This window comes from Lytechinus pictus, chromosome 19 (assembly GCF_037042905.1).
Source record: "Lytechinus pictus isolate F3 Inbred chromosome 19, Lp3.0, whole genome shotgun sequence".
NCBI lineage: Eukaryota > Metazoa > Echinodermata > Echinoidea > Temnopleuroida > Toxopneustidae > Lytechinus > Lytechinus pictus.
Genome location: NC_087263.1, coordinates 14,597,099 through 14,612,616, shown reverse-complemented (window position 1 = coordinate 14,612,616; position 15,518 = coordinate 14,597,099). Strand labels below are relative to the sequence as shown.

The window sequence follows — 15,518 nt, the reverse complement described above, 5'->3', positions numbered from 1 at the left end:
GTTATTAAATGTTGATTTAAATGCCAAAGTACATGTATGATCTTAAAAAGTGAACACTCTTTAAAAAAGAGCTTAAGTTAAAATATTGATATACATACTGAAAAAAGGAGCTCTGAATAAAAGCAATTTAACCCTAACTACATGTAGGCCGGGCTTTTTTGGCTGTTCTGTGGCCGGGGGGGGGTTGATTCAACCCCCCCCTGAGATCTCGGCCGCCGATCGCGCGAGCGCCGCAAAAATTTGCACGCTGGTAGTGTGCGATGTAATCTACAAGGCTGTATGGTAAAATTTTCCAAAATAATGAGATTTTATTTTATATGAATTAATTATGCTAATTTATGCATAAATCATACTTTTTGATCTAATTCACTAAATAAAGCTCCTAAAATGCTAATTTTTGGTAAAAATATTCTTTGTAGCATTCTTAACAATGGCAATTGAAAAAATCTTCGGTTTGGAAATCAATTTCTTATGTATTTTATTGTTTTATGAATTTCTTATGTATTTCTTTGTTTTTCAACCTTTTGTTTTTCTTTGTTTTTTTCACCAGATTTATTGCACAACCTTTTTGAAGCATAATTATGCTAAAATCAATTGCCTTCAGCTGTTCAAAGTAAAAATAATCATATCTTTATGAATGAGACGAGAAAACTCAATTTGCATTGACTTTGTACACAAAATCACGTTTTGGAACAATTTTTCGTCTGATATGCACTTACAAAATGTTGCGTAATTTCGGAACCGCGTACCCGGGCGTCGTAAATTTGGTCTCAAAAGATGCGCGAGACTTAAAAGTATAAACTCTGCGAGTGGCGCGGTCAAAAAATTTCGCGCGGCGGAATGATCGCAGAAAATGTTGAGGGGGGGGGTTGATTCAACCCCCCCCCCGGCCATTTTAGGGTTAAGAGTTGTGCCTTATTTAGGCATTTTTAGAAGAACCATTTAAACTAAAAATATTGCTTTAGATTCTTTCTTTTTCCTCAAGACAACATTAAAAGAAGTAAACTTGTTTATACATGTAAATGGTACTTTTTTTTATACATGCACAGGTCCGAATGGTCCCGGAAGTATTACCGTCAGTGACACAACAACCACGACAATCGAGATTACGTGGGTACCACCAGTAGACGGCAATTTTGATGCTTACATTGTCTCTATCTCATCTGAAGGTGGTTTGCCTAGGGTAAGTCAATAGAGTATCAACGTCATCAATTTTCACTTTTTGCATTTCAGCGTTATTGATACCATATTTTGGTAGAGCATGATGAAAAACCCCCACAAGGCAAATTTGGTGGGAATCAGTCCATGAGGGCCTTAGATATGATATCATGTATACATAATTAGACCCGTTGAAGTCAGTGTATTATTGGCCTGGTTCCTAGCATTTAGAACCTGGCCAAAATTACATTGATTTCAATGAGGCTAATTATGTATTCACGAGGTCGATCATATCTAAGGCTCCCCATGGACTGATTCCCACCAAATTTTGGTAGTGGGTGTTTTTCATCATGCTCTACCAAAATATGGTATCAATAAATCTGAAATGCAAAAAAAAAAAATTTATGATGTCATGTCTTTGGTACTCTATATGCATATTCATGAGTTCATAATATGCGAATGCCCCTTTGCCAATGAAATTTGAAATATTGATGCATGCATGTATACTATGTGCATGTCATTATTTGTTAGTATGCAGATGTGAATATTCATTAGTTTGTGAATGTGATGCTTTCTTTTGAAATGAAAATAATAATTCATGAATGTGTATGTTGTGTCTTTATTGATTATGAACAACATTAAGCTTAATGTATGAATGTAAATGATGATTCAATTACAATTATCATAATTATGTATATATTCATCATGAATATCAATAAGAAAATGATGTTGCAATTGTGGTGCATATTCATTTGTGAATGTGAAAATTAATTCTGTAATCAATAATACATTGCTAGACCATTCTGTAATGAGTATTAGTAGTGTATTCCTATAAATATTCATTCTGTAATGAAAGTAATGTATTTCTATGAATATTCATTCTGTGATAAAAATACATTAATGAATGTGAATAACTAACACATTTCTATGAATAAGAATGAAATATTGAACGTAAGTATGTCTTATGTATTACATCAATATTTGCAATGTTGTGAACACAATATTTTACATGAAATTGACATTCCTTGCATTAATTTATTGTTATATTTATCATCAAATATTCCTTTTTTTAATGATATCTAGATAGATTCTTGTCATTTGATTGGTTGTTTGATGTCGATCATTCGGCCCATTTTACAATGACGTCATCGTTCGTGCTATTGAGGATCTACATGTACCATCATAGAGTTTTAGATCCATATGATTTTGTCCATTGCGTGCTCGCCGAGACTCATTTGCATTTGAAACGTGCTTTACTCTCACATGGACAGTGTAATTATGTGACAATCTGTGCATCCACATTCATGAATTTCAAATGACAAGGATCTATTTTCAGGTTTCATATAAAACAAATAGTGAATTTTTCTTTCATTCGTGCCAAACTTCACCTAATGAAGTATTCTGTCCATTGCACTCATAAACTTTCACTATTTGTATATCATTCTACGATTTTCAAATTGTTATTATCTTCATTATTATGATACAGGAGTATGACGAAATCCCTAGGTCGGAGGAAAGACGACTTTCTATCACCGGACTTGATGCTGATGTCCTTTACACCATTGAAATCGATACAGTGATCTACGGATCACAAAGATTGATAAGCTGCGAGACTGCTTCTATAGATGCCAGGACAGGTAAGCGCTCCATGAGCTTCTTGCGCTACAAATTAAATGGATGCTCCAGGCTGAAGATATTTATACCTCAATAAATTAGTGAAGAGTAAAATTCACAGAGCAAAATGCTGAAAATTTGATCAAAATTGTATAACAATAACAAAGTTATTGCATTTTAAAGATTTGCATTATTCCGGTGAAACAGTTCTAGGCATGTCTTAATGAATATTCATTAGGAGGGCTGATGATTTCATAACCCCACTTGTTCTTTTGTATTTTATCGTATGAAATTAGGTTTATTTAAAACTTTCTACCAAAAACGAAAACAATTGGATTGATAACTAATTAAATGCATTATTTATTTATTGCTGCAACTTATTTCATCATAATGGCGACACAGCATTTACACATTTATGAAAAAATGAAACAATTATGATTTCATGTAATAACATAAGAAAAAAGGAAAGTGGGCATGTGATATCATCAGCCCACCTAATGATTATTCATGAAGACGTGCCTAGAACTGTTTCATTGGAATAATGAATATCATTTATTATTATCATTTCAATGGAATAATGCAAATCCTAAAAATTCAATAACTTCGTTATTTGTTATCTGATTTTGATGAAATTTTCAGCATTTTGCTCTGTGAATTTTACTCTATTTATTTAGATATAAATATCCTCAGCCTGGAGTATCCCCTTGATAATCGCCAACAATGTCCATGGTGAAGGGGGGAGGGTATATCAACTACCCAATTTTAAAAAGTTAATATCAATTGCACATTCATTCATAAATTCCAATTATGTAAAATAAACTCAAGTATCATCTAATTTGCATATCTGATAAGAGTGTGGTGACTTTTTGATTATTCTCCTGCCGCTGATTTTTGATTAAATTTCAAATCTGTAATATCTAGCACCCTCTCCCTGGGATGCATTTCGTTTTCATTGAATAGATTCTTTGACCACTTATCTTGCAAATTTCTAGTTGCCTTGGATGAGGGTCAGATCACAGTTACAGCCTTCACAACTAATTCCATCACAGTCATCTTTGGTAAGAAAGAAGGTGCTAGGGGATACATTGTAGCCTTGAGGAACCTCGATGGTAGCACGCCAGTGGAACGGGAAGCCAACCTGCAACCTTCGGCTCCCGCTCGTGTGACCTTTGACATGCTAACTCCAGGAGTGAATTATGCTATCACACTTGACTCAGAAGGAGAGATTGAGCAGAGGACACGTAAGTATTTCTTTTTCATTTATTCCCATATTCTATTAAACAACAGAAAAAGGCATGACTAAAACCACAAAAGTAGACAATATTAACAATTTCAAAGTACAACGAACAATAGCGCAGTCGGTAAAGCGGGGGTTTCTGATTCTGATGACTTGGATTTGATTCCTACTTGGTGTGCTAGTGTCCTTTGGTAGGGCATTAATCCTCATTACCCTTGGAGAGGACCTTAAGCCATCAATCCTCTGGTTCCTTGCTTACAGGCATTGATGCTTTCTTAGCTATCAGGTAAAAAAAGAAAATCACCACCACTACCACAACCAAAGAAACAAAACATGTAAATCTGAATATGGAGGGATTGTCAAAGCCAAAGATGGTTATCAAGGGGATCCCAGAATAAGATTATTAAAACATGTATTTCAAGATAAGAGAGACAAAGACATAAAGTGCAGAGAGGGGGGAAGGATTGATAGAGAGAGAAGGAGAGGGGAGAGAGAGGGAGAGAAAGAGTGGTATAAGATGATAACTGAAAATATAAGGATAAGGAAAGAGTTGATGGTGTCTTAAAAAGATTGAAATCAGAAAATTACATTTGATGGAAAAGCATCCCTATCAAGAAAAATCGCCGCATGTTTTGATTTGTGCTACCCACTCTACTAGATATTATTGTTGCCATTGTCAATGATTTATTATCACTTACATTTATGACTACTAATTTTATGATGATTATCATTTTCATTCATGCAGTTATCATTTATATGATTAACTGATTTTTTTTTAAAGTTAAATTTGTAAGTTTATCCCTTCATCGTGTGCTGCTAGTCAACATATTTGAATAAATGAATAAATGACTTTCCTCTTGTATGATCAGGACCTGTACCGCCTAGTATCGTCCTGACTCCAACCTCCACCGTCACGTCGTTTGAAGTCGTCTGGAACGTAACACTCGGAGTCTACCACAATTTCCTTCTTGTCATCACCAACCCCGATGGCACGACTAGGCCAGAGGTTGCCCTCGGGCCAACGGACATCTCAAGGGAAGTTGATGAGCTTCTTCCGGGAACAGAGTACTCAATCCAGCTTTATTCCACTGTGGGAACGGGAGATAGCTTGATCCGGAGTGAGCCCACTGAAGTTCAAGGAATGACTGGTAAGGTGCTCCGGTGACAATTGCCCCTGCGACAATCGCTTGAGTCTTGATATCTCAGACGGCATAGCGTTAGAGTTAGAATTATAATAGTTTTTGGTTAAGAATAATGTAAAGATAAGGATTTGGATTTGGACTTAGTGTTGATGTTTGTTTTTATGTTTTGCTTAATGTGCAAATTTTCCATCAGAACAATTGTCGCCCGTGCAATTCTCATGTAACCAGTCAGGGAGTAGTTGGTAATGTCACTCATTAAGCCTGTTGGAGACTGATTTATTTTTGCTCCAACACGTTTTTTATCGACTATAAATGATTATTATCTGGATATTTATACAGCATTTAAGACATACACGGTGCATATCTAAGTGCTTACAGATTGACTATCACACCAGCTTTCTGATTCAATCAGTCATTCCTGTACACAGTGTATGCACATCCTCCACTCCCTGGGGAGTTTTCCAGCCAGTCACCATGTAAGGCGCTCACAATGCTGAACAAGCTAATGTACATGTACAATGACTTCATAACCATTTCATCTACTTTCATAAATAGATGAAGTGGAGATTAGAATCTGGGCATTAGAACAAGTGATAGTTTGATCACATGGTGCTACTTAAACATATTGATGACCTAGTGGGCTTACCCATGATTACCTTAGACAATATGAGAAGTAGTAGACAAAGTTGATAAAAAAATCTGGTGTATGTTTGCATGTATACGTTTACTTTGACCATAGGAAGCAACTCAATATATACTTTATAATATAATCTCTAAGTGCACTGGAAGTGCTCTTTATAGACCAAACCACGGACAGTCTAGAGGTTGCTTGGGGTGCCAGTCCTTACCGTTGTAACTTCCCTCTTTTGTTCTCTTTTTCCACTTATCAGCACTTGAGCACATCCATGTGGATTAAGCTCCTTAGGAATATTCTTTATTATTATGAGTATTAATGTTGTCCTGTTTTATAGAATCTCTAAGTGCGCTGGAAGTGATCTACATAGACCGGACCACGGATAGTCTAGAGGTGGCTTGGGGTGCCAGTTCTTCACCCAACCCCGGTGGGTACAGGATCTTCTTCCACCCTGAAGGACAAACCGACACCACACCTCTTATCGCCCAGGATAGAGACATCAGAAGAGGATCTCTTCAAGCCGGGCAGCTGTACAACGTCAGCGTCGTGCCCGTAAACTACCCTGAAGAACTTGGAACTCTGGCAGTCAGAACAAGTAGGTTATTGTCAAAAGACCTTCAGACTTTAATGGTTTAGGCAGTCATGCAAGTTCATTGAAGTGTCTGTTTTTTTTCTCATACAGTGTATTACAAATTTATTTCCCAATGGATATGATTTAGGAGCGCACCAAGTTGCACCTATTTTGTTGTTATGCCTCAGCCAAGTGAATTTTTGTTTACAGGAGGCATCGTGTTGCAGGTTTTTGGTCTGTCCATTACTCTTTCCCATTTTGGTTCTTTTGATAACTGGAGACTTGTTTGATCAACTTCAGACAGGGTCCAAGTGTGCATACAGAAGTGAAAATGATCTGATTAGTTTTGGGGTATCAAGCTTAGAGGGACAAAGGTTGCAGAGGTCATTGTATTCATTGTTAACTTGTTCTTGCAATGATTTGAGAGACACAAACTTCAAAGTTTCTTCTATTATATGTATCACATGTTTAGTGTCTCAAGGACAAAGGTCAAAGTTTGCAAGGTCAGAGGACAATTTTGCAATAACTGGAGGACTGTTTGAGGGTTAAATTTCAAATGTGGCTCATTTACATAATATGCATATGAGTGCAGATAATCTTGTAGATTTAAAGTGAAAGGTCAAAGGTAACACTGGTCATTAATCTAGATTTTAAAAAAAAATTCTGGCAATGGCTGAGGCATAAATTTCGGCTGTGTGTTGTCGATTATGATCACATTTTAAACTTAATTCATGTTGCTTTATGAATGATCTGTTTGGTCCCAGATATTGGCATTTATGTTTTCTTATTTTTGCATAGTTCCTTTTGCTGTTCGGGGTCTGGAACTGGCTGGGGATCCCAGCTCTATATCATTTGCCATTTCTTGGATCCAACCGGTGAGCGGAGTTTATGATGGCTATGCAGTGTACATTGCAGGCACAGACAATGTAGAATGGCAGATAGCCAGGATAGGTGATACTGATACGACACAACTCCTTATTGAGGTGAGCATACTACATGTATGTCTTCTACTTTGAAGGTGAAGTGAGATGACCAACACTGCATGTGCTTTCTAATTGTCTACCTACATCTATTCTTAAAATATACCTTTTGAAATAACTATTAGTAATCCTGAAAATTAATTAGCCAATAACTTAATTTCATGAAATAATCATCATTTTTTGTACGTCCTATCCTAATTTTATCAAGGTTCGGTTATTTTCAGTAGCCACTCAAGCCATGAGAATTTGAGAGCATTGCACCTTTTAATATGGCACAAAGACCAATCATGCCAGGGGGCCGTTTCATAAAGCTGTTCGTAAGTTAAGAGCGACTTTAAGAGCGATTGGTGAACCCTTTTTACGCGCTAAACCATCGCCAATTCAATATACCATTTACCACAAGCATGACAAGAAAGGTTCACCAGTTGTTCTTAAAGTCGCTCTTAACTTACGAACATCTTATGAAATACCCACCAGGAATGTCCCAAATGTAGAGGGGAGGGATGGACATACTTTTCTTATTTTCATACTGTGTTTCTGTTTTTCTTTCTTTGTTTAATGCGCCTTGTATCTAATGAAAAAGCACTATATGAATAGAATGTATTGTTATTATTATTATCATGGAAGTGACCAATGGTTCCTCAAATCAGGAAGACATTCCAAAATTGTTTTTCTCTGTCTTTCAACCTTAACAGGACCTGGACCCGAATCGTGAATACATCGTGTCCGTCTATGCCGTTGCAGGCTTTGACCAGTCTACAGAGGTCCTCAGCGAAGTCACCAAGGCTGATGTCTCAACTGGTAGGTGCTTCATAAAGCTGTTTAACTTTTACAAACTACTTTACAAACGACTGTAACAGCTCTTTAGGTGCTAGCTCAACTGCTTAGTGATATATTATTTAGCACAAGAATGAGTCTTCTGTCATGCATAAAGTTATTTGTAACTTGCCATCAGCTGTATGAAACAGATGATCGGTTCTGTTCAAACATTCAGTCAATGGAATAAAGATCTTGGTGTCAAGAGCATGTCATTGGAACTTTAATGTTAGGATAAAAAATATACTTTTGCTTGGTATCCTTTACCTGACAGTAAATTGCTGCTATTGACATAAATACTTTTTGCCTTATTCATCAAGTGTCGCTGGATCCGCTGGCATTGGAGACGTATTCATTGACTGAGACGACGATTGGTGTTGCCTTCGGACCGGCCAGTGAAGAAGACCTTGTGGGCTCTTCAGGATACACTTTGGCATTGACACAAGAAGGCTCAACCATCGAGGCTACCAACATACCAATTGGTAAGATCAAATATGACCCACCAACTCAAAACCCATAATAAGTAACCAGGGAAGGCCCTCTCTTGAATAGCTATAATAGTTATTTTGTCTCCAGAAATTAAAATTCCCAAATTTGCTTGTGTTAAAGTTTATCCTTCTTCATACCATAAAAAAAAATCGAAGTTGTAAACTTTAATAGGATAAGGAGTTTCTTTGACACCCCTTGTTTTCTGGACTGGTTGGAAGTTTCACTGAGTTTGCAGCGTGTACACAACTCATGCTTGAGTGAACCCCAAAATTCAAGCCTTGTCTTCTCATGAAGTTTGCTCTTTGAATCTCTCTCTGAGTTCCTTCTACAGTCAATCAAGTACTTGTTGGAGTTATTGTCGATCAATTTTGACAATTTATATATCTAAAGCTGAGGATGCGCTTTGTCAATCTCAATAAAAAATCTTGAAAATCAATTTAGGTGACTTATTGTATTTTAGCAGGCAGGTCATAAATCACTCATAATATTTTTAAGTTCTTTAATCCATGCCCTTTCAAATTGGAGTGCCTCTTTTGGAAGCATATTGGAATTGAAGAAATTCCATAGCCATTTTTTTTAAATGCAAAGAGAAAAAAAAATCTTGCACAAGATATGCGCTTCTGATTGTTATGAAATCAAGTTATTTGAGTTAACTTTAGTTGCTTTTAATTTCATATTTTCTGCAAGGGGCAAAAAGCATCTGAAATGTATGAATATACATGTAGGTGGGATTGAAAATTATTTGCCTTTGAAAGACTTAATGATTCTAGATATACAGTTGTTGGACCTATTATAAAGGCATTTTTATACATGTAAGACATAACATGTGCATGTCAGTGTATATGGTAAAAAGCAAAATAAACTTTAGACATATGATTTTTGTTATACAGTATGTACATGCATATATTTTGGATGTAATTGACCTATAAAGACGTATGGTAAATAAGAAGTATGTCACATAAGTCAAATTCAGTTCAGTTCAGTTCATTTATTTGTCTTCCAACTTTGAGTTTGAATACATGACAAACATACAAGTGTGTATGAAACAATAAGCAGAGTTACATGATAAAACATACAGGTATACGTAAAACAGATTATGCAGAAAACATTGTTTTTAAATACATTATACAGCTTGAGACAGAAAAGAAATAAATTTAAGGAAGACGAGGAGACCTAAGTGAAGCAATGCTTGTAAATTAAGGTTCCTCATTACGAATTCAAAGAACATTAGATAAACAACACAGAAATGGCAATATAATATAATATGATAACTAAAGAGAGATGCGGGGAGAGAAGAGGGACACATTTATGTACAAAAGGGACAAAAAAGGGGTCATGAGGACAGGGACCAGCCAAGCCTGGGAAAGGGGGGATGAAACGTATTGATAAATTAGCATTAACTAATAAATAACACACACACAAATAGGCTTTACGAATCACTTCCATAGTTACTCAGTAAATAAGATTTCAATTTTCGTTTAAACACTGTAGAACGAACTGACAGCATGTGTAATGTCAGGGTCAAGTGCATTCCAAAACCTGGGTCCAGTGCAAACTAGAGTGCCCAAAGTGAATTTTGTTCTTGCACGAGATATATGGAGAGTGGAAGATTGTCTAGTATTGTAATTGTGTACTTGACTATTTTTCTTAAATATCAGTGCCAGGGCTGAAAAATCATACATACAGTAATAAGAGATCCTAGCTGCATAAAGTAAATATCTTCCACTTTCAATAAGTGATTGTCATGAAATAAAACATTTGTATGGGCACGATAACTGACATTACATATACTTCTAATAGCTCTCTTCTGAACAATGAATATTTTTTGCAATTGCGTTTTAAGTGAGTTGCCCCAGGCAAGCACACCGTAGTTTATGTAAGGAACAATTAATGAGGAATATAATATAAATAACATTTCTTTAGGGAAAACTGACCTCAACTTGTATATAACACCAGTATTTTTTGACAACAGTTTGCAGAGATGATTTACATGGAGTTTCCAGTTCAATTTCTCATCAATTATTAACCCAAGAAATTTAGTTGAGGTTACTCTTTCAAGACAGACATCATTAAACATTACATTGCCAGGCAAAATTTTTAAGGAATTGCTAAAAAGCATATAATTCGTCTTTTGAAAATTAAGTGATAATTTATTGGCTTGAACCCACAAGATAACATTCTTAAATTCACAATTCACTGTTTCTATCAGGGTTAGAGGAAAAATACACTAGAATCATCAGCAAAGAAAATAAAGGATAATTTGTTTTATGAATTTTGAAAATCATTTATATACAGTATGAATAAGAGAGGTCCTAGAAGAGACCCCTGAGGTACACCACATGTAACAGTTTGCAAGCTGGAATTAATTCTATTCAAAGATACAAATTGTCTCCTGTCAGTGAGATAACTTCTGAACCACTCAAGGGCAACACCTCTCACTCCATAATGGGATAACTTATGTAGCAAAATTTCATGATCAACTGTATCAAAAGCCTTGGAAAAATCTAAGAATATACCAATTGTGCTCAAGTAATTATCCAAGGCAGTGGCAACCTTATCAACAAAGTGCAAAATGGCATGTGTAGTTGTATGCTTCTCGCGAAACCCAAATTGAAAATTCGAAAAGATATTCGACTTTTCAAAGAAATGTATGACCCTTGCATGTATGAGTTTTTCAAGGATTTTTTAAAAAGATGTCAACAAAGAAATTGGACGATAATTGGTCAACAATTCGGGGTTGCCTTTCTTAAAAATTGGCACAACTTTTGCAACTTTCATGCTTCTAGGCACAATGCCATTTGACATTGAAAGATTAAAGATGTGAGTAAGAGGTGTCAAGATTCCTACAATAACATGTTTAATAAGTTCATTTTTAATATTATCACAGCCTGGGCTCTTTTTACTTTTGAGAGATCTAACCACATCAGTCAACTCTTCCTCACTTGTAGGCAAAAAAAAATAGACTTTCCAAAGTAGGCTCAGACAAGAAATCAACATAGGTTTTTTGACAGGGTGGAATAGCCACCTGTAAATTTGGACCAATATTACAAAAATAATTGTTGAACTCTTCTACAATAACACTGTTATCATCCACAACTTGATCATTTATAATTACCTGTTTTATCTTTGAAACCTTAAGTGGTGCTTTAAAAACATTTCTGATCACTTTCCAGGTATCCTTAATATTATTAAAAGTCGCTTGGAATTGAGCACTGTAATATTGCTTTTTTGCATTGCGCAATGTAGCAGTTAAAGTATTTCTATAAGCTGAATATTTTCTATACAAAAATGCTGACTTTGTTTGTTTATATTGTTTTAATTATACATTATATTGTAATAATGATCATGGTTTTTCATTCAAGAATGTTGAATAGAGATGATACAGTGCATAAGACTTAAAGAATATTGCTTGTTGACATAATAAGACATAACACATATCATACCTTCATGTATGACAATATTTTTTTTTACATGTACATGTATGTATGAGGCCATAAAAATAAGACATTTAAGAATTTTAGACGTGGTGATACATATAAGGCATCAGAGATTTTTGTGTTATTTGTAAGTTTATTTTAAATCGTTTTTTTTTTCACTGTACCCATTACAGATGGTTCTACGAAGTATGTCTTCACCAATCTTATACCAGGGACCTTATACATTGCCCAGGTGGAAGTCAAGAACACTGATGTTCTTTCAGATGAATTGGGCATTAGAACTAGTAAGTCACTCATTTGTCTTGTGTGTTCATGGTAGAGTTCATATCTATTTGTTGCAATATGTATTGTGTGGGAATGTGTTTTCGTTTTGTCAGACGTGTATCAATCTGATCCAGTGGTGGACTGTGACCGGAGGAGACAAAGCAATGGAGGGGCACAGCATTGTTCACAAAAAATACAGTGCCCCTCCAACCAATTGTCTCCTCCGGGTCACGGTCCGCCACTGATCAGATCTGATTGTTTACGTCTAGGACCGACCTTTAACATCACCATCTGAAAGAGGTGGCCAGGGCTCGAACCTCAGCATCAATTTGTAACTTTTCCACGTAGCTGGGATAACTGGCCCATGCTATGCTACAATGCCCAGTTGTATTTTTTGTGGAATTTGAGAACCTATAGATTAAGGGCGACAGACGATTACATGTTAAAGGGAGATTACAATGTGTTTTCATGGGGAATTCGACACCATTGGGATATAAATCATCCAGAGTCGAACAAAATTTTGCAATAACCAGCAGATGCTATGTAATGCCACTGGGTATTACCTATGGGAGAATTGTTTCCCTGCATTCCGAAGTTTGATTAATTTAGGCCATGGTCTATTTCTGTTAAAATTGCATGTATGGGAAGCTGAAAATGTCCAATCATTGTCACTACTTTACTTTTTTTCTTTTAGTTCCTCAGCAAGCTTCAATTTTAGGGACACCATGGTTATAGAGGATGAGATCTCGCTCTCTGAATGTCAACACTGAGTTGTGAAGGAATGAATTATTAACTTTAGCTAATCATTGTTACCACTTTTACTTTTTCTTGTAGTTCCTCGGCAAGCTTCCAATTTCAGAGACACCATGGTCACAGCAGATGAGATCTCGCTCTCCTGGACGCCTGCTTCAGGTAACGTTGACGGCTACGACATCACCTACACTCCGGAGGGTGGTGAGGAAGTTACCATGTCCGTCGAACCAGATCAGACCAGTGCCGTTTTGAGGAACCTTGCTTCAGCTACCGAGTACATAATCCTGCTCATCTCCAGGGCCGGACCAAGTACCTTTAGTGAACCTCTGGAGTTGTCTGTTATGACAAGTAAGTATGGGGTCTGATTCAGGTGATTAGGCCAAGGTCAAAGGTCATTTGGGAGTCAATATTAGAAAATTCAGTTTTGGGGAAACACTAATTACAGTTTCTCATTTTCAGTGGTTCGATGGTCTGCTGTGATGACCGTCTGGAGTTGGTTGTTAAGATAATAGAGGGGGTCCTCTGTCCAGACATTTATGAAGGGAAACACTTTTGCTTCGGGTTCTCTGAACACAAATGCCTCAAATAACACAAAAATTTGTAGAATTTTGTCCTTTTTTTTGGTCTGATATTATTTCTTTCAAACAATGTATGAAATATTACTTATGAAGTTCTGGAATTTGCTATCTTTTCCACAAAAAATACCTGTTTTTGATACATGGGTGAAAAGTGACAAATGTAGATGAAATTCATTGACAAAGAATGCGGGTGCTGCGATGGATACCCACATACTACTTACTCAATGCAAGTACACAGCTTATAAACATACAAGGATCTAATGACCGGAGCTTTAATAAAGACGTGCAAAGCGCATAGATACACATAGTGTTTAGCACTAAATCATTGAATTATTATTATTTCTGTTTTACTCTGAATTGTCAGGATCTGCCCTTCTAACCCTGCAACCCAGCCCCGATCCTTCAACCGACGTCGTCGTGGACTGGGACGAAGAAGCGGGATCCGTCCTGAAGTACGTGTTGACCTATGACCCCAATGATGGAGAGCCAATCTCCCCGATCGAGACCACGACCCCTGGCCCCGTCTCAATCACAGGTCTGAATCCTGGCTCTCAGTACGTCTTTACTCTCTCTACTGTTCTTACCAACAATGTCCAGTTCTTCTCCAGCAGTGTCTCTCATATTACAGGTAGGTAACCCACAGTATTCTGCCATCCCGTGGCACAAGGAACCAACTCTGTGGAATAAGTTTCTTTGTGAATGATGAAAAAATGTGTCATTTTTTAATGCGGAAACATGTAGAGGTGCTTGCTCTTGACATGTCTGTATGGTTCCATGACATTTGCTCTGGTGACAATTTCTCCGCTCAAAATTCCACACACTAATCGAATGACCAACTTCAAGCCTGGGTTTAATACTATACCCTACCCTAAACCTTACCATAAACCCAACATTGCAACCCTAACCCTACATGTACATCTTAGATGAAATTAAGCCCGGAGTAATTGTCACAGGAACAAATGTGGTGTCGACTGTATTTCAGATATCATTGACCATGTTGATGCATTATTGAATTTACCTCTATGATATTGTATTGTTGTAGTCCCACAGGAGTCAGTCAATGTAGACATTAAAGATGTGAAGACCTCTACCACGACCCTTAGCTTGTCTCCACCCAGCCAGGGACAGTTCTTTGGCAAAACCTTTGGACATGTTGATGTGTTATCGAATTTACCTCTATGATATTGTATTGTTGTAGTCCCACAGGAGCCGGTCGATGTAGAGATTACAGATGTGACGACCTCCAGCATCACCTTGTCCTGGTCTCCACCCAGCGAAGGACAGTTCTACGGCTACATCTTGAACTACAGAGGAGACGGTCTTTCATTAGAGCTCGGCCGCACCCCTGCTACCAGTCTCTTACCAAGTTATCAGGATTCTATTACCCTCAAGGGCTTGACTCCGCGCAATGATTACAGGATGGTAATAGCCACGTACGTGGAGTACGATGGTGTGACCTACACCAGTACTAACGTTACAAGTATTGACCGCACATGTAAGTGAAATATAACCTAAAGCCCTCCTTAAAATTTTTTAAATCCCCCAAAAGTGCATGTCACTTTTCCATTTCATTTCTGGATTACATTTAGCCATGTGCCTCAAGGGGGTTGTGATATGAAGGATATCAACTAACTAAAAATGTGTTTTATTGGATAAATTTACTGATTTTACAAAAAAGAAAATTATTTGAGTAGTTGGTTGATCAAAATAAATGTGAATTTTTGTCTTGTGTATATATAAAACACCTCGTGCATGGAATGGGCTGAAAATTTCAGGATATTATCTGTCAGTGCCTTTCCTATAGCCAATTACTGAAATATTTTAATTTTAATGAGTAATACATGT

The 15,518-nt window shown here is 36.8% G+C and overlaps 1 protein-coding gene across 1 annotated transcript in view; it reads left to right on the top strand.

The window, feature by feature from the left end:
- The window catches only part of LOC129283387 (uncharacterized), a 163,236-nt gene that overhangs the window by 83,869 nt on the left and 63,849 nt on the right, over positions 1 to 15,518 (top strand). Inside the window, exons 62-73 of the mRNA XM_064113673.1 lie at positions 1,050 to 1,183; positions 2,645 to 2,795; positions 3,765 to 4,013; positions 4,879 to 5,157; positions 6,123 to 6,380; positions 7,155 to 7,339; positions 8,032 to 8,137; positions 8,473 to 8,634; positions 12,252 to 12,362; positions 13,177 to 13,443; positions 14,038 to 14,301; positions 14,872 to 15,168. Coding sequence (XP_063969743.1) covers positions 1,050 to 1,183; positions 2,645 to 2,795; positions 3,765 to 4,013; positions 4,879 to 5,157; positions 6,123 to 6,380; positions 7,155 to 7,339; positions 8,032 to 8,137; positions 8,473 to 8,634; positions 12,252 to 12,362; positions 13,177 to 13,443; positions 14,038 to 14,301; positions 14,872 to 15,168 — 2,463 coding nt within the window. The remainder of the gene's footprint in view (positions 1 to 1,049; positions 1,184 to 2,644; positions 2,796 to 3,764; positions 4,014 to 4,878; positions 5,158 to 6,122; positions 6,381 to 7,154; positions 7,340 to 8,031; positions 8,138 to 8,472; positions 8,635 to 12,251; positions 12,363 to 13,176; positions 13,444 to 14,037; positions 14,302 to 14,871; positions 15,169 to 15,518) is intronic.